The 27,190-nt window shown below is 39.4% G+C and overlaps 1 protein-coding gene across 1 annotated transcript in view; it reads left to right on the forward strand.

Annotated features, from left to right (window-relative positions):
• ULK2 (unc-51 like autophagy activating kinase 2) overlaps positions 1–27,190 on the forward strand; it is a 45,401-nt gene that overhangs the window by 13,420 nt on the left and 4,791 nt on the right. Inside the window, exons 5-23 of the mRNA XM_082492986.1 lie at positions 113–149; positions 1,668–1,841; positions 2,959–3,032; positions 4,067–4,168; positions 4,518–4,576; positions 4,887–4,969; positions 8,389–8,439; positions 8,818–8,906; positions 13,782–13,953; positions 14,858–14,918; positions 15,167–15,259; positions 18,291–18,428; positions 19,496–19,641; positions 19,876–19,956; positions 22,794–23,080; positions 23,204–23,397; positions 23,908–24,017; positions 24,851–25,003; positions 25,759–25,967. Of these exons, the coding sequence (XP_082349112.1) occupies positions 113–149; positions 1,668–1,841; positions 2,959–3,032; positions 4,067–4,168; positions 4,518–4,576; positions 4,887–4,969; positions 8,389–8,439; positions 8,818–8,906; positions 13,782–13,953; positions 14,858–14,918; positions 15,167–15,259; positions 18,291–18,428; positions 19,496–19,641; positions 19,876–19,956; positions 22,794–23,080; positions 23,204–23,397; positions 23,908–24,017; positions 24,851–25,003; positions 25,759–25,967 (2,313 nt within the window). The remainder of the gene's footprint in view (positions 1–112; positions 150–1,667; positions 1,842–2,958; positions 3,033–4,066; positions 4,169–4,517; positions 4,577–4,886; positions 4,970–8,388; positions 8,440–8,817; positions 8,907–13,781; positions 13,954–14,857; positions 14,919–15,166; positions 15,260–18,290; positions 18,429–19,495; positions 19,642–19,875; positions 19,957–22,793; positions 23,081–23,203; positions 23,398–23,907; positions 24,018–24,850; positions 25,004–25,758; positions 25,968–27,190) is intronic.

Genomic DNA, 27,190 nt, shown 5'->3' on the forward strand with positions numbered 1-27,190 from the left:
GACAAACAGCTGAAAAGGATCTTCTAATTTTAGTGAAAAGACTACAAAGTAAAACTTACATAGCAGGTACTTCAGTGCTTGTGTTTTGAATCAAAATCTTTCTTTTTAACAGTACTGCAATGGTGGGGATTTGGCAGATTACTTACAAGGTAACTGATTACTGTATTTCCCTATTAATAAGCTGTTGTCTTACATGTTTATATTCTGTATTCCTGTAGTCTCTTGGTGTTTCTCTGAGATTTTTTGATTGTGGCTTAAATGTTTTCCTGTTTATGGAATGTCTGTAATTCCACAATGCTTGTTCACCCTGGTGTGATTTTAGAGTGGCCTCTTTATAAGTGTAATTGAATTCACCAAGGATCCGTTTAGTGTTGTGTTCTGTCCCCAGTCAAGATCAGCAGCAGAGTGCTGTGTGTTTTTTATGCCAACCTGTGAACATGAAAACTAAATTTTGAAGCTGCAGGAAGACATAAGGTTTTCATTTGTTTAAAATATTTCCCAGTATTTTTGAATGTCACTCGTAATTAAAAATAAAGCCCGCAAACTAGCAATGGAGGTGAATAAAATAATACACAGACAGAAAATGCTTTTTGCCACTGTTTTCAAAACAGTTGAATATAACTTTCCCCTATTTGTAAATGAGAGAGATGGTCTGGGTAACCATAAGTAGCATGTTGAAAAACATGGTGGTTTTCTATTTCTGAAGTCGTATTTTGGGGGCTGCTCCCAGTGTTTCGATTCCACCTGATTTCTTTTCCAAGATGTGAACTTTAAAATACTGAATTACTTATATAACAGTGCTTTCTACAAAGAGGCAGTTCTGGCTTGGGAGAGATTTTACCCTTCAACATGGCTCTGCCCAAAGCGAAGACAGAATTTACAGAATCATGACAAATGGATTCTTACTACAAACAAAATTTTGAGCAGAGATGTTAATCTTCATATTTTTCTTGATAAAAAGTATTCTTCTACTTGTCTTTGTGTCTGCAGTATGTTGAAGGAATCTTTTTGTGAACAGCTATTGTTATGGTAACTGTGTATATTAAAAGCCTAATTCACTTCCCATTAAAATCCTTGGAAGGACTCATACAGTATAATCCAGCTCCTTCGTTCAGTATTTTTTTAGACTGCAGAATGAGATAATATCTTCTGAAGAGACTTTCAAAAGTACATTTTAGTTTCCCCTTCAAAACCAATTTTATCGTGGATGACATTTTTTGAGCAGAGTGGTTATCTGCATCCCCGTGATAATTTGTTTAAAGAAAGAATCATTTTCAAGCTTCAGGTTAAAGTTTCAGGTTGTAACACGATCGTAGATACATTTAATGTTCTAAACTGTGGAGTTCTATTTTCTTGGCTCCTTTCCCTTTTTAGTGAGTTTAGGATTTAATGGTGATTGAGAAGTTTTACAATTATGCTACTGAGTTGAATAAACTACTGTAAAAACAGATAATTCAGGGTACTGTAGCTAGTGTAAAACTATGGAGATGGATATGTTGTTGAGAATATATACATTTGTAGAAAAATACTGGAGATTGGATTGCTCTGAGTGTAATTCACTGTGATCTGTGTTCATTGTTTTCACAGTTGATCACTGTGAAGTTTATTGCTTTTTGTCCAAATACAATATTTATTTTCTATTCTGCTAATGTGTATGTTGTTTTCAGCTAAAGGAACTCTTAGTGAAGATACCATCCGAGTGTTCCTCCAGCAGATTGCAGCAGCTATGCGTATTCTGCACAGTAAAGGAATCATTCATAGGGATCTTAAACCACAGAATATTCTGTTGTCTTACGCCAGTCGTAGAAAGTCAAGTGTCAGTGGCATACGCATCAAAATAGGTAAATATGCTGTTCTCTGGTCTAAAGGTAAATTATCACTGTTGGATTGTTTCCCTACTCCAAAGTGTCTTTGCAGTTGATGCACAGAGGGTGTACTGGATATGGTGTGTATTAAATTGATGCAAGTCAGACAGTCTAGAATGATGAGCTTTGTAATGCAGTTTCTCAGTATAAAAAAGCTTGAGTCATAAAGACCTTTTTGATGAAATCTACAGGAAAAAGAAGCCTATTTAGCTGATGTTTCTAGTATGAAACTATTTTAATTAGACATAAATCTGTAACCTTTGAAACTTCAAATAGCTTTTACCCCATTTCAAAACTGTATGCACACCAGACTCCAGTCGCAGTTCCAGCTGGGGTTCTTTTGTGGTAGACCCTCCTAAGGGTTATTTGAGGAGTTCAGAAATGTAGGTTATGACCTATTTTTGGCTGAAAGAGGTTTGGCATTGTAACTGGGGAGAGATGTCGACTGTTCAGGGTACTACCAACTCCTCTTCAGAGGACACTTCAGGAGTTTTAAACTCTCATTGGTGTCTGTTAAGTGCGCATTTAAAAATACCTTGTTTGTTTTTAACAAGTTTCTTCTCCATGCTTTTACTCAACCAAAATCTGAGGTCTGTTGCAACTCACTCCATTTTCTAAACAGCACAGAGGAGACAAAACTTCTTCTCTTGCTGTCCTTTCTAGATAGCTTCAGATGCTTTTGCCTATGTAGAAAATTCAAGCATCTGAAACTTGAGTTCTTAAACTTCTAGGTGATGTGATTTCACTGAAGCAGTATATTCATCACTCTTAATGAACCATTTATATTTAGCCACTGACTTTAATCCTTTCCTGCTGACGCCAGACAGCATGCTCTGCAGCTGGGGAGATGGCTGAGCAGCAGTTTATACAAATGATGCCACTGCTGTTTCTTGGCTTGCTATTTGGAAGATAATACATTATTCTTTTAGTGTAACAGATTTTACCATTCCGTGTAGTTGGCTGTGTATTATACCTCCCTTTTTCTCTCTAACTGGTAATTGTAGCAGATTTCAATAAGAGGCAGATAATTTCTAGACTTTAAAAATCTGAAAATTATCTTTCTTTTCATTCACGAATGTGTTTCTTTACATAGCTGACTTTGGTTTTGCTCGTTATCTGCATAGCAACATGATGGCTGCAACTCTGTGTGGTTCCCCTATGTATATGGTAAGTGACAGTGTATTTCAGATTACGTTGCTTATCTAAAACCTTCTACAAGTACAAAATAATTTACTGCTTGCAGATTGGCAAATGCTTAATGTTGCTTCAGAAGTATCAGGCGCAGCATGCAGTTCACCTTTGCATAGTTTTACTAGCTCCTAATTTTGCTTGTGATTTGGAGATTATGATTGTTAAAAACAGAGAGACAATGAACGTTTCTTAGCGCTGTGGGGAGGAAGAATCTTAGAGAATTAAAAGGCAATACATCTTAGCGTTAATTTTTTGGCAAAGTAGTTTCATTCTCACTTTTTTCCCCTGAAATAGGGCGTTATCTCCTTCCTAGTTTCTAAGAAAATAAAAAAGTGATTGAATACAGGCCAGAAGAGCCTTACACTAGTGCTGAAAAAAACCTACTTCACGTTTTCATTCTAGTTATTTAATGTATTCTGTTACGTGTGGGGTTTGGCTTGGTTTTTTTTGTGTGTTTGTTTGTTTATTTTTTTTTAAAAAAAAAAACAATAATTTGGAGTCAATCACTATTAATTTTTACTAAGTAGTGTGGTAGTCAGTTGAGCACTTGTCCTGGTTTGAGGAACTGTCTGACTTTGGCATTACCACTACACTACTGATGGTCATGGGACAACCATTTTGCTTTCCCTTGTCTTGTTTTTATATATGTAAAATGATGATAATGATATTCCTTATGAAATGCTTGGTTGTTTATCCACAAGGAGGACTGCATAAACCAAGTAAATAACGCTCACCTCTTACTCCCGTACATGCCAATTGCTAGATGCTTTTTTAGAACACCAACATTTTCTAGTTTTCTGTGTTTTTTGAAATGTAGCTTTCATTTTAGATAGAACTGTTACCTTTCAAGTCATATGATGCAGATTCAAATGTTATTTTTGTCTTAAAATATTTACTCTACAATAAAGTGGTCTCTCTTGATGCTGCTCTGACAGAAGAGCTGTAGAGTTCATATTGCTGTGGCTTTGCTTTTTTTGTTTTCCCTTCTGAGATTTTGCTGTTCTTTCCAGGCCCCTGAAGTGATTATGTCTCAACACTATGATGCTAAAGCAGACCTGTGGAGCATAGGAACTGTGATTTATCAGTGTCTTGTTGGAAAACCACCTTTTCAGGTAACACTTTGTTTCCTTTTCCCTCTTTTTAGTCTCATGGAAATTCCTAGAGCTTTTCCTTCCAGTCATGAAAACAGAAGCAAGTGGTGATGTCTGAGTGTAGTGTTGATGCTTCAAAGGCCAGATTGCTTGAGGATACCAAGGGAGAAGTTTCTCATACTTAGTCTATGTGTATTCAATCCAGAGGATACACATAAGTATATTCAGTCCTAAAGTCACTGCTGTGGCTGGGGTTTTCTCCTTTAATGCCCATATGCAAAAGCCTCCTTTTTGTGTATGTGTGCATAGGTACAAAAGCTATTTTCTTCATGAAACTGAGCTTTAATTAATGTACGTTTTTATTTGACAGGCCAATAGTCCTCAAGATTTGAGAATGTTTTATGAAAAGAACAGGAATTTGATTCCTAGGTATGTCACCATGGCCTTTCCTGTCACTTACATTTGTTGATTGAACACTTTTTCATCTTTGGGAGTGCCTGGAATTCATAAAAATATTTGATACTGCTATCTTTACAAGGATGTAATAAGATACCAGTGACTCGTGTTGCATCTTGCCTTCATTGTACCTTGCTGAGTTGAAAGTGTCCTGTACTAAGGCTATAAAGCATGTATAGTGAAGACTTACAGCAGAATGCTGAATTTCTGAAATGTAATGCGTTATGCATTATTAAATACATGCATGAAATTTAATGCATGTTTTGCTTCCTCTTGTGTGCAGTATTCCTAGGGAAACATCAGCTTATCTGGCTGACCTGCTGTTGGGTTTGCTTCAGAGAAACCAAAAAGACAGAATGGACTTTGGTATGTAAATTTTGCTTTTGGTCTCTTGACTTTCCTTGTTAGTCGTATTCATGTGACCAGAATAACTGTCTTGACCTTTTGTCTGCAGCCAATTACATGAAGTGTGACATGTATTTTTTAGTTCTCAGTTCTCATAAAGGAGGCAGAGTAGCCAAAATAAATCATTAGGAAACCACTGTCAGTCAGTATTAAGTGATGTGCATAAATTACAACTTTGTAGTTGAGTAGTGTAATATAAATTAACTTAATTCTTGCAATTGTGGCCTCTTTTTTCTGCACAGTGTTAATTGATATATTTCATGTCACAGTCATATTTCTGTTACTTTAACAGCTGTTCTGGTTTCAGACTGGGAGCAGTCATGCAGGTTGCAGAAATTTAACAAGTACTGGAAGAACCCACTTTGGAAGCAAAGTTACTTTAAATGTTTTCTCTCTGATACTTTCTCTTGCAAACTGCAAATATCGTAACTGTATTAATGGGGGTACAAATTGTGTACATTTGACTTGACCTTGAAAGCTATAGATATGTATATCTGAGGGCAGAGACACGTGATGTTACATCAAAATTGTTTGTATTTGCAAGGATGAATTCCCAGTATTGCGCTTAGGTATTGCTAGTTGTAGAGGCTTCGTTATTTTAGTGAAATATTTTCACTGGGTTTTTTTAAGCCCAAAAGTAGTAGAAACAACAGTTATATTTTGTTAAGTCCTAACATCTTAAAATTTTTAAACTGTGCAGCGACTGAAGTTTGCATACTGTTAGATTACTGCAATGTCTGTTTAGGACTGCATTTTGAATTAGTTGGGAAGTTAAGCCTAGTACACACTAGATGGATACCACCTTAACAAAAGTAACTTGTTTGGCTCTGGTTTACTGCTGTGTTTGGCTTTTTCTCTTTAGCTGGAGATCTTTGATTGCAGAACATTGTTCTAACTTCTTAAGATTTCAAGGCTTCAAATTGGTACTATTGAGTCATTCAGAATGGCTACAACTGTTGCCTCTTCAAAATTAGTCAGGAGTAGAGTTTAGATTTGTGTGTGCTTTGTACTGGCTGGATTGTCTTGTTACTCACTTCAGTCTCAAAAAGCCTTTTTATTGCTGGGGTTTTGGTTACGTATTACAGCAAAAATAGTAATGCTTTTTTTTTTTATTGCAAACTCAGGCAGCATTTTTAAAAGATGACCACTGAAAAGTTAAATCTTGATTAGTTCTTTAAATTTTATAGCACTATGTGTTACTGCAGTTTTATCATAGCTGTCAGAAAATGTTAATCTTAACCTTTTAGTTTATTAAAGCTAACTTAATGAAAAAGATAATTGTATTTAGTTATTATTATTTTATATCAATAGCAATGTGCTTTATACTGAGATTTGTTTTAGCAACAAGATAGGTGACCCATCCAGTTTAATCTATGGAATGGTGAGAAACCTTAAAGTCTCTTCAGGCTCTTTGTAGATAAGACCCAGTGCTTTCGTTACTGTAAGCTGCGTGCTCTTTTGATGATGAGATCCTAGGGTCAGTTGCAACCGAAAGTCAGGCATGCTCAGTTTTTGTTTCTGCTTCTGAAACTTCACCATTGCTCTTCAGTTATGCATGCAAGCTTGGTTTTGATGCAGTACTGAAATACACAAATTGACTCATTCATCACATGCGGTCCTTGTGTATTTGTGATAAGACGACTGTTTGTTAGGCTGTGGAGAGAGGAGGATTCAAAAGGTGTTTTAATTCTTTACTTGAAGTTGAAGACTCTACTAGCTATGTTTTTCTTTTTCCTTTTTGTTTCCTGCTGTTTTGCTCCAAGAAATGACAAACATTTTTTTAGTGATTTGGAATTTAAAACATCAATACTAGCATGATTAAAGTGTTGCTCTTTTGAGAACCAGGCATGGGGTTTTGTGTGTAGGTATGGCTGACATAACTCAATTTAACTGCTTTACGTAAAAACTTAAGTAGAAGTCAGATCCAGAAAAAACTCATGATAATTGGGTAAAATGCCCCAAATTATAGTGACACTATTCAGAGGGCGATACATAAATCTGTATGTGTAAAAGAATTAATGCATCAGAAACATGGACTTTGAGTAATTGATTCCACTTTGCACTCCGGGTGTGCTGATCCCTACAGTTTCTTCAAACATGGGAAATTCACTTATGTGTGGTAGTGGGAGAATGCATTTGTGCTTAGAAAGAAAAACAGAAAGCAGAATGGTAGTGATGAAAGTCATGTTTTCCTTGGCTGAGCCACTTAAAGGGCCTCAAAGGGGCTGCTCTGGAATGTGCTTAGCAAAGGGAGTGAAAGGGAGAGTGTATAACTGAGCCCAGTTGCCTGTTGTTAAAGTAAAAATAGCATTGGAAATCTTGTTGATCTTCCAGCAAAATAAAGTGGAACAGCAGGTGTTGTACAAAAGCTCAAGAACACCTGATCCTCGTGTTAAAGTTAATCATTACATTGTTCTTGCGTTACAGCTAGCCTCTCTTCCTTATCGGGTTGTGGAAGAAAGTGTTGTTGAAGGAAGAGGAGATATTGCAGGCCTCAGATTCTTTCTTTTTTTTTTTTTTTTTTTTCACTTGTTACTTGTTGCTTTGGTCTGATGAACAGCGTTGTTTTTCCTCAACTGTTAGAACATTAAAGTTCAAAAAGCTTAGCAGCTAGCTTCTACCAACCCTCAATTTCCCCTAACTAGCTGTAGGTTGCTTCTTGTAGAATAAAGCTCTCCGTGTAAACTGCTAGCCAACTTGTTATGCTAAGTCAATTAAATTCATCTCAACATGTCTATTTACAACAAAAGCAAAATGTTTCTATCGTAACAGTAATGAGTTAAGTGTGGAAATTGTTAAAGAAATTGTGTTTAATTCTGCTTTAAACTGTGAACCGGCTGCACAGGTCGTATTCTGCTGTTGGGAAGTGGGAAGGAGAATGGCTGCTGCTGTGTTGTGATTTTTGGCCACCTAAGGAGTAGCATTAACGGGTTCAAAAATAAGCGTCACTCCTTGGGAAAGGCAGGAGTGAAAATACTTTCAGTGTTTGATGTTCATCATTTTGCTCATCATTTTGAAGAGATATTAAAACTGAGTTAGCACCATATTGAACATAGAGAACACAATTTCATGATGACTATGGGAAGGCTTCTTGTGTACATGATCCTTAAGTGCAGCCATAAAATATCCATCGGTGGTAATTCAGTCTGATTTGCCTCGCTGGCTGTTGTTTGAAGTTATTCAATTGATTTTTGTTTCCTTTCCAAATGCTGTAGCAACATGTAACATGGAAGGTTTTAATCTTTTATAAGCTCTTCACCCTCTGGCTCTGAAATATTGATTCTGGAAAGGCAACAATTTATCACCATCCGCAATATAGTCTGTAAATTCTGTGTCATTTGTACATTTACTCACCATGGTTGTTGTTTCTTGTTCTGTAGAAGCATTTTTCAACCACCCTTTCCTGGATCAGATTTCAACAGTCAAAAAGTGTAAGTAGTTTTGTTTTTCCACTTATTTGTGTAAATGGTGAATGTTGGGGGCTGGAACAGAGAAGGATCTGCCAAATATCACACTGAGTGTTTATAAGGCATTTTCTTGAGTCTGACTTGGTTGCACTCTATTGTGAGGCTAAGCGTTGAATCCTTTCTTGTATTATGCTAGATTGAAATATAATACTTATTTACTAGTTTCTTTGACATTTCAACTGAACTTAAATACCCTTGTGTGTTTAAGGATGTGCTGTGCTTCTAAGTTGTCTAAGCGTTTATGAATGAAAAGCAGCAAGGAAATTAGTTTGTTTGAAAATTCAGCCTTTCAAAATCTTGGTCCCATTTGTTTTTTTTTCCCCTTGGGTTTTCCTCTTCTAGCTTGTCCTGTACCAGTGCCCACATACGCAGGCTCAGTCTCTGGCAGTTCCTGTGGTAGCTCTCCTTCATGCCGTTTTGCTTCTCCTCCAGTAAGTTCTCTGTTTCACAGAACAATCTCGAGAAAACATTTTCTGTAATGTTTAGCCAAGAGTTATTGAATTTTAATGTTTCAATTTGTGAAAGTGTAAACTGTCATGTTTAAGAGCACAGAGCTTGTCTTTTGCTAGAAGAATGGCATTAACATTTTGGTTCTGTCTTGCTTCTTGTGTTGTACTTTTTGGGTTTGTTGTTCTTTTTTTGTTAAAGAAAAAATACATATACATGTCAAATGCTAGAGTAGCAAATCTTTAGATATGCTAATATGGTTTGCAATGTAATGAATGTTACGGATAATTTTTGAATTGGCCTTTTTGGCTGTCCTGGTTTCAGCTGGGATAGACTTAATTTTCTTCCTAGTGGCTGCTGTGTTTTGGATTTAGTGTGAGAATAATGTTGATAACACATACTGTTTTAGTTATTGCTAAGTAAAGTTTATATTAAGTCAGGGACTTTTTCAGCTTCCCATAGAAGCTGAGAGGGCGCACCGACAGGACAAGCTGGCCAAAGGAATATTCCATGCCATAGACCTCATGCTCGCTGTATAAATGGGGGTTGGCCAGGGGGCAGGAATCTGCAATCGCTGCTCAGGACGGGCTGGGCAATTGATCATCAGGTGGTGAAAGCAATTGTGTTGCATCACTTATTTTTTTTTATATTTGTGTACCATTATTATTTTCTCTTCCATTACTGTTCTATTAAATGGTCTTTATCTCAACTCATGAACTTTGGGGTTGGTTGTTTTTTCCCTTTTTTCTCCCTTTTCTCCCTACCCTACTAGGGTATCTGGGAGGGGTTGAGTGAATGACTGCGTGGTCCTAGTTGCAGGCTGGGGCTAAACCACAACAGTCCTTTTTTTGGCGCCCAACATGAGGCTTGATGGGTTGAGATAATGACAAATCTGACCAGAGCATGTTATAACAAATTTGTTATAAGCATTCATTATATTAGGTTAATAGTCGCTGGTCACAATGTTGATGTATTTGCTCTCAAAGTTGTTGTGCTTGTTTTGGGGGTTGTGGTATGTAAAACCTTACTTGCTGTATACATTCCCTGTTGTGCTGTTTGTTATCTGTAGGAACTCGTAAAGAGTGTCATTTTGCTGTACATCGTAACACTGGCTTATGAGATGACAAAGTTGTTGGTTGTGAGACTAATCTGGTATTTGTACTTAGCATTGCCGTCATCTTCGTACTTTGGGAGCCATCTAACGGAAACTATTAATAATTATACTTCTTACTTTTTTTTCCTTGGAGAGCGAATCTGTTGGGGACACACCTTCCTTCACCTCCCCCTTCTCCTCAAGGCTAATTACAGCAGCTCTTGAGAATTTTTAATATCCTTTGGATGTTCAAATGAGCATGCTCCTATTGCTGGGTCTTTTGAATGTTTTTCAGGTCTTGCTTAGGATAAAACAACTATTTAAAAATACCACCCCATCTGCTGTGGGTGCTTAGTGTGGATGCGGATGCACTGTGGGCTACTCCAGCCCCCGCGATGTGCACTGCACCTGCTAAAACGCTTGGTGACAGGCACTGTGGCTACTGAACCAGAGAACCCACCCATGCTGATATCAGTTGCCCCAATACAGAAGAACAAATACAAAAAAAATTAGATTGCAGGGGTGAAGATGAACCAGAGTCATTGTTAAAAAAGTTTCTTCACCCTTGGTTTCCTGTAGCGGAGTCTCAGGCAAAAATCGTCCCAAAAATAATTTGAGTGGTACAGCAGCAAGGAACAGAACAAAGAAATTCCTGGGCAATTATACCCTTATAGTCTATGCATCTGCCCTTCACGCGGCTTGCTCGTGCTCCTTGGTCTAACGGTAATTTATGGTCTGGGGTCGTCTTATTCCTCAGTGGATTCTTTCTGTGTCTCCAGGTGGGCTGTTCTTGTCTTGTTGGTTTGCAGCCTCTGCTGATGGTAGTAGCATCTTTATGTCCTGGTTTGTACTGGTCTCAGGGCCTTCCTTTATGTGGCTAAGTAGAAGTTCAGAACAAATTCAGCTTAGTCTAGGTGGAAGTGTGCAGCCTGCAGCCTAAGGCTTCAGCAACTTTAGCCACTAATGCTAAGCGAGTTCTGTATAAGTAGTATGCCAGTGCAGCCTAGCACTAAGTGATTAACTATAAGTGGTTAATTTTCTTCAAACTAAACCACTAGTATTCAATATTCCTTTACATTCATCACAAGAACGGGAGGAAGAACCAGAGGTAATCACCCAATCCTATCCCTGGGTGATCTGTGAGATATACAGAAAGATTTCAGTCGTTGTCCAGGCGAGCACATTGTCACCTGCTGGGATAATGGGGCTGGTGACTTGGAATTAGAAGGTAGGGAAGCCAGGCAGCTGGGATCTCTGTCTAGGGAAGGGGGTATTGATAAGATGATTTGAAAAAGGACACAAGAACTGGACAACCCACAGTCACCCACAGATCCAGATGAAGTCCAGTGTACCTGAATCCATGTAGTGGAAGTTTGGTACAGAGCACACCATCGTTGTATGCCAACTCATTGGCAGCACTGGGGTGGAAAGAAGAAGAGGGACCAACGGTGGATGTAATGGCTGGCCACCTCTGGCAATATGAAGAAAACCCTTCTACTTCCCTATGGGCCTTTGTCTCAGCTGTGGAAAGACTGTCTGAACAATATGAAAACCTGTTCGAAAAGGTGTCCTTTGAGTTGCTGGACCTCCCAGAGGATAGGTCCTACTCCTGACATTTGCGGACCAGTATCTCAGCTGTTAGGAGTTAGCCATCTTCTGCTGAAGAGAAGAAGATATAGAGGGTACACATCATGAGGCACCTGCATGACCATGGACAGGACGTAAGGAAGTGGGATGGAAAACCTATCTCGACCCTAGAGGCACAGGTACGTGAGTTGCAAGGAAAAACAATCACGAATGGGGGTTCTTCCAGGAAAATTCCTCCTCCAGTTTCCAGTGAGCAGCTTGCCAGACAAAATGGAAGGCTCCTGACCCTCTTGAAGGAACTTCCGATTACTATTTACAAGGAGTGAGTAACAAGGATTGGATTTGGACCCATGCGTGCCACACAAACCCATTCATCAGTAACAAATAACTATGATCAGGACTAGAGGGGGCCTGCCTCCAGCCAGGCTAGAGGACAGGGACAACCAGGTTTACTGGACTGTGTGGATTTGATGGCCTGGCACATCAGACCCGCAGGAGTATAAGGCTCTAGTAGACATTGGTGCACAGTGTACCCTAATGCCATCAAACTATAAAAGGGCAGAACCCATCTGTATTTCTGGAGTGACGGGGATCCCAACAGTTAACTGTGGTGGAGGCTGAAGTGAGCCTAACAGGGATGAGAGGCAAAACCACTCCATTGTGGCTGGCCCAGAGGCTTTGTGCGTTCTTGGCATAGGCTACTTCAGGAGAGGGTATTTCAAGGACCCAAAAGGTGGGCTTTTGTTATAGCAGCTGTAGAGGCGATGGAAATTAAACAGCTGCCTAGCTTACCTGGTCTCTCAGAGGACCCTTCTGTTGTGGGGCTCCTGAGGGTTGAAGAACAACAGGTACGAATTGCTGTTACAGCGGTGCACCAGTGGCAATATCGCACCAACCAAGACTCCCTGATTTCCATCCGTGAGCTAATTTGTCAACTGGAGAGCCAAGGAGTGATCAGCAGGACTCGCCTTTTAATAGTCCCATATGGCCAGTGTGAAAACCTAATAGAGAGTGGAGACTAATGGTAGACTGTTGTGGCCTGAATGAAGTCACGCCACTGCTGAGTACTGCCATGCTGGACGTGCTAGAACTTCAATACAAACTGGAGTCCAAGGCGGCCAAGTGGTATGGCACAATTGATACTGCTAATGCATTTTTCTCAATCCCTTTGGCAGCAGGGTGCAGGCCACAGTTTGCTTTCACATGGAGAGGCGTCCAATACACTTGGAATCGACTACCCCAGGGGGTGGAAACAGCCCCACCATTTGCCATTCAGACTGCACTGGAACAGGGTGAAGCTCCAGAATACCTGCAATACATTGACGACATCATCACATGGCGCAACACAGCAGAAGTTTTTGAGCAAGGGAAGGAAATAATCCAAATCCTTCTGAGAGCTGGTTTTGCCATAAAATAGAATAAGGTCAAGGGACCTGCACAGGAGATGCAGTTTTTAAGAATGAAATGTCAAGGTGGGTGTGGTCAAATCCCAATAGATTTGATCGACAAAATGGCTGCTGTGTCTCCACTAACTAGCAAAAAGGAAACATAAGCTTTCTTAAGCATTGTGGGGTTTTGGAGAACGCGTATTCCAAATTACAGTCTGATTGTAAGCTCTCTCTATCAAGTGACACAGAAGAAGAAGGATTCCATTACAGTTCTATTAAACTGCTTTATCTCAACTCATGAGTTTTAAGGTTGTTTTCCCTTTTTTCTTCCTCTTCTCCCTATCCTATTAGGGAGGTTAGGGGGAGAGCGAGTGAAGAGCTTCATGGTCCTAATTGCTGGCTGGGGTTAAACCACAACATTGACTAAGGCCCCTTATACTGATACAAACTGACGACTTCAATTTTATGTGATATTTTGAAGAGGTGCATCTGTGTCATCAGGAATGATTGAATAAATTGCAATTGTTTAAATTCACAGCCTATTTAATATAGAACAGTCTAAATTGACACTACAGGGTTATCCAGTATTTGAAATTTCCAAATTCAAATACACTTTATATTTCTAAATACTTAAGAAGCAAAAAATGGCCCAAGATCTATCCTTTTTTTTTGTCAAAGCTAGTGATGATTCTTACTTTAGAAGCTTCATAGTTAAAACAGCAATTCTACATTCTGAATCACTGTATTTACAGTGGGGTTTTTTTACTTCCTTTTTTCCACTGCCCCTCCAGTCTCTGCCAGACATGCAGCATATTCAAGAAGAAAATTTGTCTTCCCCTCCATTGGGTCCTCCTAACTATCTTCAAGTCTCTAAAGACTCTGCCAGTACCAGTAGCAAGAACTCCTCTTGTGACACAGATGACTTTGTTCTTGTCCCGCACAACATCTCTTCAGATCACTCATGTAAGAACCTTCCTTACTTTTACATTTTAGAACAATTTCCACTTGTAACATACCTTTATGACCTGTTATTCTTTTTGCTAAATGTGTGTCAGTTCACCTTGGAACTAATTGCTTTAGTTTGAAGGACACTTTCAGTTGAGAAGCCAGATATGCCAATGATACCAGGGTGATTGAAAGTTATGGAAAATACTGGGGTTTGGCAGTAGAAGAAGAAACAGTTGTAAACAACTGCTGATAAGAAGCCAAGGATTCTCTTAGTGGAGGCAGGCACGTCGTTACCTCCAGCCTAACTGAACCTTTATAGACCGTGCTGTAGAGCTTTAGATAATAAACAAGTGTAGGTAAAAACACAAAAACCATTTAACATGAAAGGTAAGGCATCAGACTGGGCTTATGCAGTAGAAAGACTTGCATGTAGCACATTGCCATTTAATGACATCTTCCAAACCTAAATCGTCACTAGGAAGCTAGTCAGCTGATTTCTATACAACGCCACCAACACATGTTAAATATTTATCAAATTAGTACCTTGATTTCTAGAGGGTTTTTGCCATTCATTATTTTTAATTTCCCAATGCTGATGCCTTGTACTCTTAAACAATGGATTTTCTTTCAAAATTGTTATAATTTGTATACAGAAAAAAAAAACAACCACAAAAACAACAACAAAAGTGAACAACAAAAAAGCTTGTTAGAGAACTGCTTTCCCCAGTTACATTTTTTTGTTTTGGTCGTTTTTGAGGTATTTTCATACACAAAACAGTTTGTGGAATACTTATGGTCACAGAAATTTGTCAGAAGTTACTGTTTCTACAATAGTAATATTGGAGATGTGATTTTTTTTTTTTTTTTAAGATTTTGCTTCATGATGTGGGTTTTCAATGTGTTCTTCTGCTTACTGTAGATGATATGCCATTGGGAGCAGCTGGCAGGCGGGCTTCGAGCGAGTTCTTGATGTGTGGAGGGTAGGTGTGCTGAGCTTTATCCAAAAGAAGTCTTACGTTCTAAAATGGATACTGCAGCTGTAGAAGGAGTTGTTGGGTTTTTGGCAGTGATGGGTTTATAGCTGTGTGTGGACTTAAAGATTAATATGCAAAGTTGAATTTAATATGAATATGTAAACAGCTTGAATTCAGAAAGTTTTGTGGCAAAGCAGATATTTTTCTCTGATGTGAAGACCTGTCTTTTGACAGTGTTGTTTTTTTTTTCACAGGCAGTCACCATTAACTATTTCTGGAAGCTCAGGAACTGTACAGAAACCATCCTCAGCCTCTTCTCGAAGTACTGCTTCTGGTACAGCTAACAGGTGTGTGATGTAGGCTTAGTATTTCCTCTCTTTGAAAACGGTTCTCTGCTACTATATTTATTTTTTTAAATTGTGGATGGCTACTGGAAACTGAATTGCACTAGAAAGTAGGCCTGTTTTTTCCAGACTCTCTACACTTAATGCATTCTAATGGCTGACAGTTGTGTAGCTAACTTCTGGCTCTGATGCATCCCCAAAAGATTTCCTTAAGGGAAGAGAGCATGCTTTTTTCTGTTTAAATTTCAAACTGGTTGAAAGCAGAAACTTCAGAGACATAACTGACTTGTTGTTTTTGGTGTTACGAAGCACAGCACCGTCTTCATTTACTGAGTCAAGATGTTGAACGCAGTATACATTTTAAGAAGTAGTTGTGAGAGCAGAGGAACTTACAAAGCCCAGATTGCTATGGATTCGTGTCTTGTGGCTGGATTGTCTTGTGCCTGGTAACTGGGTGTGGCTTCTGTGCAAGCAATTACTGTGAATTTCATGTTTGTGTCTCACAAGATACCAAAGAAGCCACATGAAAGAGGTAAACATGTATTGCAGTTTTTCCATCAGCAGGACTGTTAATAAGTCCTCTTTCTTCCACATGGCCATAGACGAAGTTTCTGCTAGTTTGAAACAGCTCTGGTATTCATCAGTGGTGCCTGAAATCTTTCCTGTATTATATTGGAAAATGTAAAGCTAAATCATGCTGTTTAACTACTCATGTAATATCTAAACAGAAGGGTTAGGTTTGTCATTTGACCAAGTAATGAATTTCATAATGTTTTCAGTACAAACAGAAAGAGGATGAGTGGCTAAATGGGGAATAAAGCTATTATGTTGGGTGTATTTTTGGCTTATGCTAATACTACAGGGCTGCGAGTCAGCATTATTTGTTTAGAAATGCTTGTCACAAGAAAAGTTTGCTACTTTGTGCTGATCTTTGTGCAGTTTGTGAAATCTGCTGACACAGGGTATCAATACAGCTTTAGTCTTACGTTTTATGTTCAAGTGCAGATAATGAGGATGGTTTGTCTGTAAAGATCCATTTGCTCTGGATTGGCTGTGTACAACATATTATAAATACATTGTAATTTCCTATTTTAAATTGTGTCAGGCGTCACAGTTTTTAGAGTTACAGGTTTTGTGAAAATATGCCAGTTACGTTATCTGTACATTACTAAGTTGAGCTAAACAGTCATGTGATTAGAAACAGGTGCCTACTGTTCATACTTTCAGTGTCTGTACTATAATAGTTTGATTTCATTATTGGTTGAGTAAATTCAGTAACTGGCTGCTTGGGGTGTGGTCTGAAGGAAGCAGAGTGTGTGTCTGATATTCTACCAGATGCTGCTTTTGGGTTTTGGTTTTTTATTTCCTGCGAAATGTTCTTTCATAGTGTATGATCTATTTTTACAAACGGTTATGCCCTGTGAAACAGAATTTTTCTGATTAGCCGATCAAACTAAATGAATTGTACCCGTAGTTACGCTGCTTTATGTCAAGTAGAAGAAGCTGTAACACTTCTCAGGCTCCCGCCAGAATGGGCAGAATAGGTAGAGATGGTTCACTTTCCTGTGGTTATTGGCTAATTTTATTATGCAAGATTTGCATGCAACTCTGCACACATCTGCATTGCATTTTCTTGAACTAGTAACAAACCACACGAGATCTGAGGATGCCTAACCAGAGGATAGCTTTGGGCCTGAGCTGGGGAGCCCGGATGGAAGGCTGACTGCTGTGCTGTGCCTCTGCACCACGCTAACACAGCATTGCTGCCTCCAGTTAGCTCACGGCATTTTCCATGCTGAGTACTTTAAAAGTTGAAGTGCCTTCATGGCCTCTTCAGTGTCACTGCCACAGTTTAAATAACACCTGCTTCCCCTCTCCTGGAGGTCAGGACCAGGGATCATCCCTGTACTATCTCTGGGTGTTGTGTTAGTCGCAGCAGGCTGCCCGCTGCATAATCTGGTTTCCACTTGTGAGACCTTCTCACAGGGAAACTTTCAGGCCTTCCACCAACTGTGTGCTCACAGCTGACTTCCAAATTACTCAGTAGTATCTAGAAACTGGTTGGCAATAAAAAGGACAAACTTCTTTTCTTTTGCTAAGGAAGCTCTGTGCATATTAGGAAGTAATTCTCAGGGGTAGCTAGGAGAATAGGATACATACAGCCAGAAACACAGATTTCTGTTCAGCTGTAGCCTTGCAGTGAGTGCTTAACTGCTTGTTTTCTAGAGCTCGTGGTAGAACTTTTTTCATATTTCCTCTAAGAATTTCTAATCTTTCTCTGAAGAGGTGGTCAATAAAGGACCAGGTACTAAACTGATTATCTTCCCAAAAGCCCACTAGTTTGAAATTCTTTCCGTTGAATTCTGTTGTCTTTTAAAAGTGTTGGTAACTGTGGTTACGTTGCAGTGGTTTGGTTCCCTTATCAGATAGTACACTGAGGTAAGCCGGGTCACCGACACTGCAGTTGAACTTGGGTAATGCTAATCTGCAGTTGGAGTCTGTGGCTTAATGTTCAGGTGTGTGGTTTTGGTCATTTTGTCAGGGGTTGCTTACATAACGTGTTTTCCTTTTGCAAGTTCACGGTGTCTCTTGGGATATCTCTGACTGTGCTTTAGTGGCTTTTTGTACACATTCCAGCCCTGCTGCTGAACTTCCTGTTCTTAGCGCAATGGGTTTTCCTAGAACGCTATTTTGAAGTGTGGTAAACAGAGCAGCCTGATTGGCAGGAAGTTGGAGGGACCTGCAGATTGCTGTGATGCGTGACGAAGGGCTTCGGCTGGTACTGCACTCTCAGCTCGATCTGATACTAGCCAGTATAAGAAAGGTAGTTAGTGACAAACAGCTCCTGATCTTCCTCTGTGAAGCATTAGCGCTAGATCAGGACAAACTAAGATCACATTACATGCAGGGAGTGCAGAAGCAGCTAATAAGCTGTCCATTTCCTAGATTTTCCTGCAATTTCAACAATGGTACAATTCAGAGAGAGATCTGTGTACCTATATTCATCTCCTGTCTCCACACCTTCCAACTTCAGGCATTGTCAGCCTTCGGTATCCCCCCGCAGCGAAACAGCACCTATCCCGGTTCCCACACAGCTCCGGAATTACCAGCGCATAGAACAGAACCTCTCCTCTACTGCCAGCCCCGTGTCAAACCCCCACGGATCGCCAAGGTGAGTTTAGTTTTTTTTAAATTCCTTTTTCTTGGTTCTAGTTTGTGTTTGTACCCTGACAGATGTCCGTGCTTTCTTGCTGATGTCATTTTTTTTTCTGCACAAAAACATACTAAAGAGATGTTTTAATGATAACAAATAATAGTCCTTCACAATCTCAAGATTGTTGGATGGGCACTTGAAATTTTTCATGAAAACAAAATGAGCTTGTTCTTTCACTCAAATGCAACACAAGAAGGTAAAAAGATGAAGTCTTGCTTTTTTATTCCTCTTTGTGTATTATATGGCATGACATCATAAACTAGAAAGTCAGTAATAAGTTATGTTTTGTTTTCACACATGTAGTGATGAAATGAATGCATTGTTCGGTAGAATATCAAGGAAACAATTTTTGGCATGCTAGTTACCAGCTTGTCTTATTACAAAGCTCTAGTGTGCCAGACTTACTCTCTGCCTTGTGGACTACAGGATCAGGATGGTGAAGGTCAAAGACTCAGAAAGAGACTACTCAGAACTCGGGAGTTCTTTACAAAAACAAAACCCGTGGTTCCTTGCTTTTTTTTTTTTCTCCCTTCATGATTTCTGACTTTATAATAGGTGCTATACCTGGGGAAGTACCTTTCCTGTAAATAATCTGTCTTCAATTATCTGACCTGTATACCAGACACAATATGAAAACTTTGTCATAATCTTTGTTGACGTAAAAATGGGCATTTGCAGCAATACATTTAACTTGATTGTAATATCCAAAATTTGATAATCAGGTAGTTTGAAGATTAGGAATCCACATACTAAGGGATATCTGTTTAAATTTTCTCCAGTTAACAGACTATTATGGTATTGAAAGTTAAAATGTCAGTGTGAACAAAGGGAATTAAATCTTGCTTGTTTTCAGTATGGGAAGCTTAGCTTAAGTTATAAGCTTAATAAGCTTCAATGTCATAACTTTCCCTTTAAATATCAGTATTTTCTTTAACTGATCATTATACTCCTTAGGGGATTCTGAAGCTTATCTCAAGGAACCACAGTTACTACAGTGTGTGTAACTATTCTTTTCACCTTGTTAGAGCTGGAGTTGTGAGACGCTCAAATACTAGCCCAATGGGCTTCATGAAGATGGGCTCCTGTTCTCCAGTACCAGCTGACACTGCACAGGGTGTTGGGCGCAGGTTATCCACAGGATCTTCTAGACCGTATTCTCCTTCACCACTAGGTAAGCCCATAAATTCTTAGCAATTAGTAAAGGTTTACCTGGGAAAGTAATTCAGGATGCTGATTCTTGCTTGAAATGATCTTAAACCAAAATCTGCCCAACTAGGTCACATCTGCAGAAATAATTTCTGTTAAATGACTCACAGAAATAAAGTAACTAGGTTTTATTTTGATTTGCCTTCATTTATAGGTGAAGTATAAAGTGTAAATTCACATTTTGATTTTGTTTGCATAGTTGGAACCATACCTGAGCAGCTTGGACACTGTTGTTGCGGACAACTTCAAGGACATGAATCAAGGAGTAGAAACTTCTCAGGTGAGTGACTTCGGACAATGCAACCAGTGCTGTTTTGATAGAGCTTCTACAGCATTTTGTAAAGGGGGAGGAGAGCCAACACTACATTAGTATGGGTTAATAGGAGGTGCTGGGTAAGTGGTGCACTGAGTTTCTGCAGAAACTTAGCCCAATTGTGGCTGTATCAAGACACCTTTCCCCATAACCAATTCCCTACACAATAAGAGAGCGACTGAAGTTTCTTTTTCTCAAGATGAAAAAGCAACGCTAATAATGCCTGTCTTTAAACAGGGATGGAAGTGGATGGATTATAATGAATGGTAGTAACATGCTTCTCAGAATCTGGTTTTGATAGACCAGCTCTGTCGTGCCAGTGCTCAGAAAAGGGAGGAAGAACTGCCAGTGTACAGCATGCAGCACATTTTCGTCATTCCCTTAGGAAATTGACTGGGATCTGGCGCTAGCGTTGCTAAGCGTTCAGTAAGCTTTGCAAGTCATAAATTATTATGGCATGCCAGCAGGAAAAAAAAAAAAAAAATCAGGGAGGAATAGAACTTGAAGATATTCCGAGACTGTTAAAGATGGAATCGCACTGTAATGCCAGAAGGGTTGGGCATAAGAATATGCAATTCAGCAACACGTTCTTTTGCTCTATGAACATTTTGGATGCAATTTCTTCTTTATCTAAAATACTAGTTATGCTCTTTATTTTGACTTTCTAAGAGGTGGTGTTGAAACTGCATTGTGGGTTTTTCCCATATTTAAACACTTTCCCAGATCATCTGGAGATAATAGAGCCTTCATTTCTTGGAGTAGCCATATTTCAAATATCTGGGAATGGTTTCATCCATATGAAATAAGTTCTATGATGTGTCTCAAAAATTGCCTTCATAATTGCTATGCCATTGACAGTCTCAAGGAATGAGTGGCATCTCAGATTTGAAATAGTCTCATCTCTTAAAAAAAAAAAAAAAGGGAGAGGAGCGTGTGAAGAGAATACAAAATAGTGTGTATGCTTTTCTTGTTGCATCTTTTCTTTGGATAGAATTTGGTAGGGCTCTGGGTTTAGTGCCTTTTGCCAGTGTTGAACTGACTTGTACTTGTAACATACTATAGCACTGTTTTTATGGCTGTAAGGGTTTTTAATGTTTTGTTTCTTCATCTGTTTCCTGCATTCTTTTCCTACTTGACTTTATTTCTTAATTTCAAATGAATGCAGTGGTATTTCTATTTGTAAAATATCACAAATTGCAGCAAGTCTTAGTATTTAAATGGCTGTGGGAAACAGTCTTTTGCTTCTGGGTGAGGTGAGGTCATCTGTACTGAGATTTTTCTAAGGACTGAAGATGTCTTTCGTAATGTAGCTTCTGAACTAATTGAGCTGCTCTTGCTGCCAGTGGCAACAGAGGACAAACTTCTAATTCAGAAGTCTTCCCTGTGGTGGCAAGGACACTACAACAGTAACTAGTGAAATTTAAGACTGGTTTCTGAAACGACAGGTGAGGACTTTCAATGCTATGAGACAGATGAGCAGAGGGGTTTCAAACAAGCAAATTCTTGGCTGGGAAGTTAATGAGAAGTAGACTTAATCCCTCTGCTGGAGCAGAAAGGCTATTCTAAAACATACTGTTTAATGGAGTGGAATGAAATTAAGATGAAGTAGCTCATACTCAATTTTCTAACTAGCAAAAGCATAGGCTTAAGAAGGTTGAAAGATGCATCTTAACAGCTGGGCTCTTTACTGAGCAAACTGTAAGAAGTTTGTGAAGCTTTTTGAGCATACCTTCATGAAACAGAGCCTATTTTAGAAGGTTGTCTTGGTCAGCTCTTGAAAACCTTACCTAGTTAGTATGGTTCATTTTCATTTTTGCTTTCTATTTAAAAAAAAAAAAAAGTGAGTGAAATTGTTGCTTCAGTGTTAGTTCTTAGAGGTTACAAAGAGAGGCATTTTATCTGGGAACTTGTGGCCATAAAGCTGAAGTCTTATGTACTACTTGTAACTTTGCACAGTTCCTCATCATGAGACATAAAAATATCACAAGGAAGAGACCATTTCATCAAATCTCAGGTTCCTTATTTTTAAAGAGGAAGGATACCTTTGAGTAGGTGAGACGTTCAGAGGAGAGATTTCCCCAAAGTACTCCACTTAAATGACTGCTTATACCTCTTCCATTTCCATTTGCTTTAGGAGAAGCTTTGCACCCGTACTTAGGTGTGGACTTCCTTTGTACATAGTAAGCTTTAGAAAAAGACTCAGTCTGACAGACTAAAAAATAAATGACTGCCCAAGGTAATGATCCCAGACTGTTCCATCTGAATAATTTGGTTCTTTTTAGTACCTAGTTTTCTTGCAGGAACCATGAGATAAGCTGCCTTTTGTGTCTGCAAATGAAGTCATTATGTACAAAACAAGTCATTAACATGCAATGTCGCATTCACGCACTTGTTTGCAAGAATTTAGTTTCAGTACTTAAGAACCTCTATTCGACCTAGAGTCTCAGCGTCTGCATGTGAAATTTCAGTATTGGTTATGCCGTCCCTGCCGAATCCAACCCCTTTATTTGCCTTGGTGCAGGTTGCCAGAGGTACTGCAGCTGCCAGTACAGCTGTCGCCCTGAAATCTTGCCTATTTGGCAGCTTGAACATCTCATCAGTGTAATGTAGCCTTAGTCCAAAGAGCTGAGAGGCTAAATCCATTCTCCTTGCCATCTAGTGAGTTGATGATCAAACATATCTTGTGATATTTGCAGTCCCATCTTCTTTCACTTTAATGTTGATCTCTGGCATTTTGGGCTTCATTGATATGTTTTCCAAGCACTGCAAGTAGAATTTTACTTCATTGTTTTTCATCCCCACAGGTTCTCCAATACCATCATCTCAGTCTCCACAGTCACTTTTGATGGGAGCGAGGTTGCAGAGTGCTCCTACTCTCACAGATATTTACCAAAACAAGCAGAAGCTCAGAAAGCAGCATTCAGACCCAGTATGCCCATCGTATGCTGGGTATGGATACAGTCATTCTCCACAGCCAAGTAGGCCAGGTAGCCTGGGAACATCACCTACCAAACATATGGGATCGTCACCTAGAAGTTCAGACTGGCTGTTCAAAACTCCGTTACCAACGATCATTGGCTCTCCTACTAAGGTTTGTTAAGTTTGCCACTGTCCTTAAAACGTGAAGAGGTAACACACTGCCTGAAACCATTTCCAAGAATATTTTCAGGTTCTAACTTTGGTTTTTGTGTGTTCTTGGTCTTGATTCTTAAAGGCAACAGCTCCTTTCAAAATACCTAAAACTCAAGCGTCCTCCAACTTGCTGGCCCTGGCTAATCGCCAGGGCTCAGTAGATACCCCGTTGCAGCCTAAAGACATCACTGACCCAAGGGATTTCACGCACTTCCACTCGACCCAAGGAGGTGAAAAGCAGGCAGGAGAACAGCACAGTAAAACTACATTCGGCAGGTAGGCATTGTAATATTTATAACCTGTAAAGTCAGGGAGGTAACTTGGCAGAAGAATGTACATTGCACACAGCAACTTGGAGGGGGAGAGCATGCAGAAAGTGAGCTGTGAGGAGATGCTGAGGTTTGGTGTATACAAGAAGAACATTTTGTACTGTGTATAAATATAGCATGGACTTCCTGGAGTGCTTTGTGTTGCTATCTAGCTCCCTTTTGTTTTGGCTATCTGAATATGGAATTTCATTGCCTCTGTGAAGCCTGTTGAGTTTTTGCTTGAAAATCTATATGACAAAACTCACAATACACATTTTTGAGACAAAAAGGTCTCTATTTTTATGATTAGCTCTATTTCAGTAGGTCCATGATGAACCATGAGATTTCAAGACTTTCTGTACTTTTGTTGAAGAACTCCCTATAATACCAAGAATCTGAAAGTCTTCCTTAGTTGCAAATGAGATCAGTAAGATCTTACTGAAGAACTTCATTGTGAATTCATATGTTTTCTGTCTAGGTCTGTTAGTACTGGGAAGCTATCAGATCAACAGGTAAAGACTACGCTTGGTGGCCAGTTATATCAAGGCAGTACAGACAGCCTCAATACAGAGCGACCAATGGATACAGGTAAGGAACAGATTGATACACCCAAGCTGTCTTTATATGCTAGGTTTTTTATGCAGTGCCAACTAGATACAGTACTGCTTCCAACTTTGATAATTGGTTCTGACAATTTTTAGCCTCAGTACAGAAGGCTTTTTTTAATCTTTGAACAGGATATGTTCCATTTCTTTAGCATAGCTTTAAAAATAACTGAGACAGGAAAATATCTATGTCTGTGCTAAACACAGAAATATATCAACTGCCTATACTGGCTAGAGGGGTTCGCGGGTTTTTTGTTTGGTTTTATTTTTAATACAACATTTGTGGCTGTTTTGTTTCCTAATTCCATCTTGCTTTCATATAAAAGCCAGTTTATGTAGTTCTGGGTCATTTTTCTCCTCCTCCCTCCCCCAGCTTGTCCCTTGCCACAAGTGGCCACCAGGAGTTCTCACCTTGCTTTTGAGCAGGTGGAAGGAGTTCTGCAGACAGAGCTGGTCTTTAACCTCCAGACCTGCCATAGTCTGCCTTTAGAACTTTTCTGTTGTAACTTTTGCTGCAGGACTGGTGTTGTCTTCAGGCTTTCAGAGAGAGCCTCTGTTGCTCTTTTCTAGTTGAGGGTAGAGCAGAGAGAGATTGAAAGTAAAAAGATACATGAAGACTGTGACTCGGCTCTTTTTGTCTATCGCCAAGGCTGTCCACTCACCTTCTTTTATTGGCTGTCAGAACTTCTAACTAGTTCAAGTCTTGGATCTACATCAAAGCACATTGCATTGCAGTGTTCCAATTTGCTGCATATAATTACTTATTGGTACAATTATATGTAATAGGGACTAACTTGCTGAAATTTTCTCTTTCAGCTCCAGCAGGGGCCTATGGAATTGCGATGGCACCTCCTTCCATGGGAAGTGGGGCAAGTTCACGGGCTGTCATGTTTACTGTTGGGTCCCCTCCAAGCAGTGCCACCCCTCCTACCTGCACCCATATGGTCCTCAGAACAAGAACCACCTCAGGTAAGACTTTAATGACAATTGTGGACTGTTCTCAAATGCAGTATTTAAGCTTGCCCTAGGCCTTGCCCTTGCACTTCTTGGGCCAGTAACCTGATTACTGCCTTGCACAGTAGGTCCTTTAGGCCACACAGTAAAAGTGCTCTGTAAAGTAGAGATTTGTATCAGACGACTTCTGCCTTTTCTCTTCTAAAGAGAGGGCTGGAGGTGCAGATTTACAATACAGCAGTGTGTAACCTCCTGTGTACACAGCTTTACTCCACCGCAGGGAATATAATAGATCTCTATGACAAAGGTGGAAAGGAAAAGTTAGATTTCTGATTCTGCATTTTTGCCTGCTGCTGTGCGTTGTACCCGAAACAATACACAGGGGGTGTGAGCTGACTGCATTTCAGCATGTGTCAGCTCTGTTGCTGAATATCAAAGATCTCAAGGTAAAGGCCTTCATCTGCTCAGAATGAGCAGGAGTCTGCAGCAATGTGCTTTTGTGAACTATAGCACAACCTTTGGTCTGTACTGTTGGACTCTCTGCCTTGGAATCCTTGTCAGCCATTTCCCAGAATCTATGTTATGAATCGTCACTTCATTATGGTGTAGCCTTTGCGTTCTCTACAGAGAGATGTGAGGAACGATGAGGAGAGCCTCCCAAGAGTGAATCTGTGATGACTACTGATTTGTCATTTGCTATCATCTGCAGCCCCAGCGCTGCGAGATGGAACGACCTATTAGACTGAATGTGTGTGTTATTTTTCTTGTAGTTGGATCAAACAGTTCTGGAGGGTCTCTCTGCTCTACTAGTGGCCGTGTATATATGGGCTCTCCTCCTGGTATTTATATGGGTTCTTCTCCTCCGGGAGCCGAGGCAGCTCCAAGTCTGAAGTACATGCCTTATGGTACTTCGCCTCCCAGCTTAGAGGGCTTTATCACTTTTGAAGCTCCCGAATTGCCTGAGGAAACTTTAATGGAGGTATAGAAAAAATAATTTAATGTTTTATAATGTATAATGCTGCTAGAACAGAGACATGGTAAAAACAGGAAAACAGGACTACTCAGTGCACTTCGTAGTTTCCTCCTCACTCTCTCACATATCCCTTTTTAAGATCTTGAAAATATTCCTGTATCGATTGCGGCCAATTTCTCTTTGGTAGTTATTCCTGGCATTTCATGTATTTGAATAGGTAACCAAAGGAACATGACTGCTTTTGTTCACCAGAGACTTCCAAAGAGGCCTCTGTTTTAATGCCAAGCCTCTGGATGTGGGTGCTGACAGTAGCAATGTCCCTCTGGGCATTGTTTTTAACTGCTGCTTCGCAGTCAGTGGGTGACATTAAATCCTACTTGTGGGAAGTGTGTCCTATATTTTTTTTAAAATGTGTGGAGGAGTGACACTTTAAAAACACAAATTGGGGTGGTCTTTCACCAGAATGCTATCCTTGGACTGTAAATTTCTCAAGACAGATTGCTGTTCTGTTTTCTCATTCACATCTTGTTGGAAGGTGTTTGGATCCCTATTGAATCTATATGTTATAACATCAATATTTGACAGTACACTGTATTCTTCCCACAGATAGACTTTAAAATGTGTTTAGACCTGCATTACTAATGAAAAGATTATAAATATTGCCGAGATATGTTTGATTAGTTTTGAAGGCTACCTTTTTTTTTTTTTTTTGAACAAAGACTAGGCATGTAGTATCTGTTTTAGTTGTTTAGTTTAAATTGTAAACTTTGGCAACAGCCACCTTTTAACACAATAAAATTCTAGATCTAAGTGTAAATTAGAGTGAAGCACATAAGCGTGATGCTTTAGATCTGTTCTCTTGTAGGTATCAAGTCTATTATATAATAAAATCCAAATGTTCTTCCTGGCTTCTCATACAAGTGCCAAGCATACTTTTGGGTTGCTGATAATATAATAACAAGTAATATGTCCCACTTGTGATTCCTTTAGTTGCTCAGATTTCAACGAACATAGAACTGCCTGTCCCAATTCCTTTGGCTTTGTTGAAAGACTCTTAAGTATAAGCTAGTGTATCTTGAAATCGTTAATGAAGAGAGAACAAGTTAATACCTGTTGACCTGTTTGGACCTGTTTGGTTCTGTAGTCGCTAGTGCTACCTCTACTACAGTGTTATTTTTGCATAGAATTAACATACCAAGAAATCTGCAAATGGTTAGCAAGAGTTTTAA

The sequence above is a fragment of the Vanellus vanellus genome (genome assembly GCF_965231255.1).
Source record: "Vanellus vanellus genome assembly, chromosome: 19".
In the NCBI taxonomy this organism is placed as follows: domain Eukaryota; kingdom Metazoa; phylum Chordata; class Aves; order Charadriiformes; family Charadriidae; genus Vanellus; species Vanellus vanellus.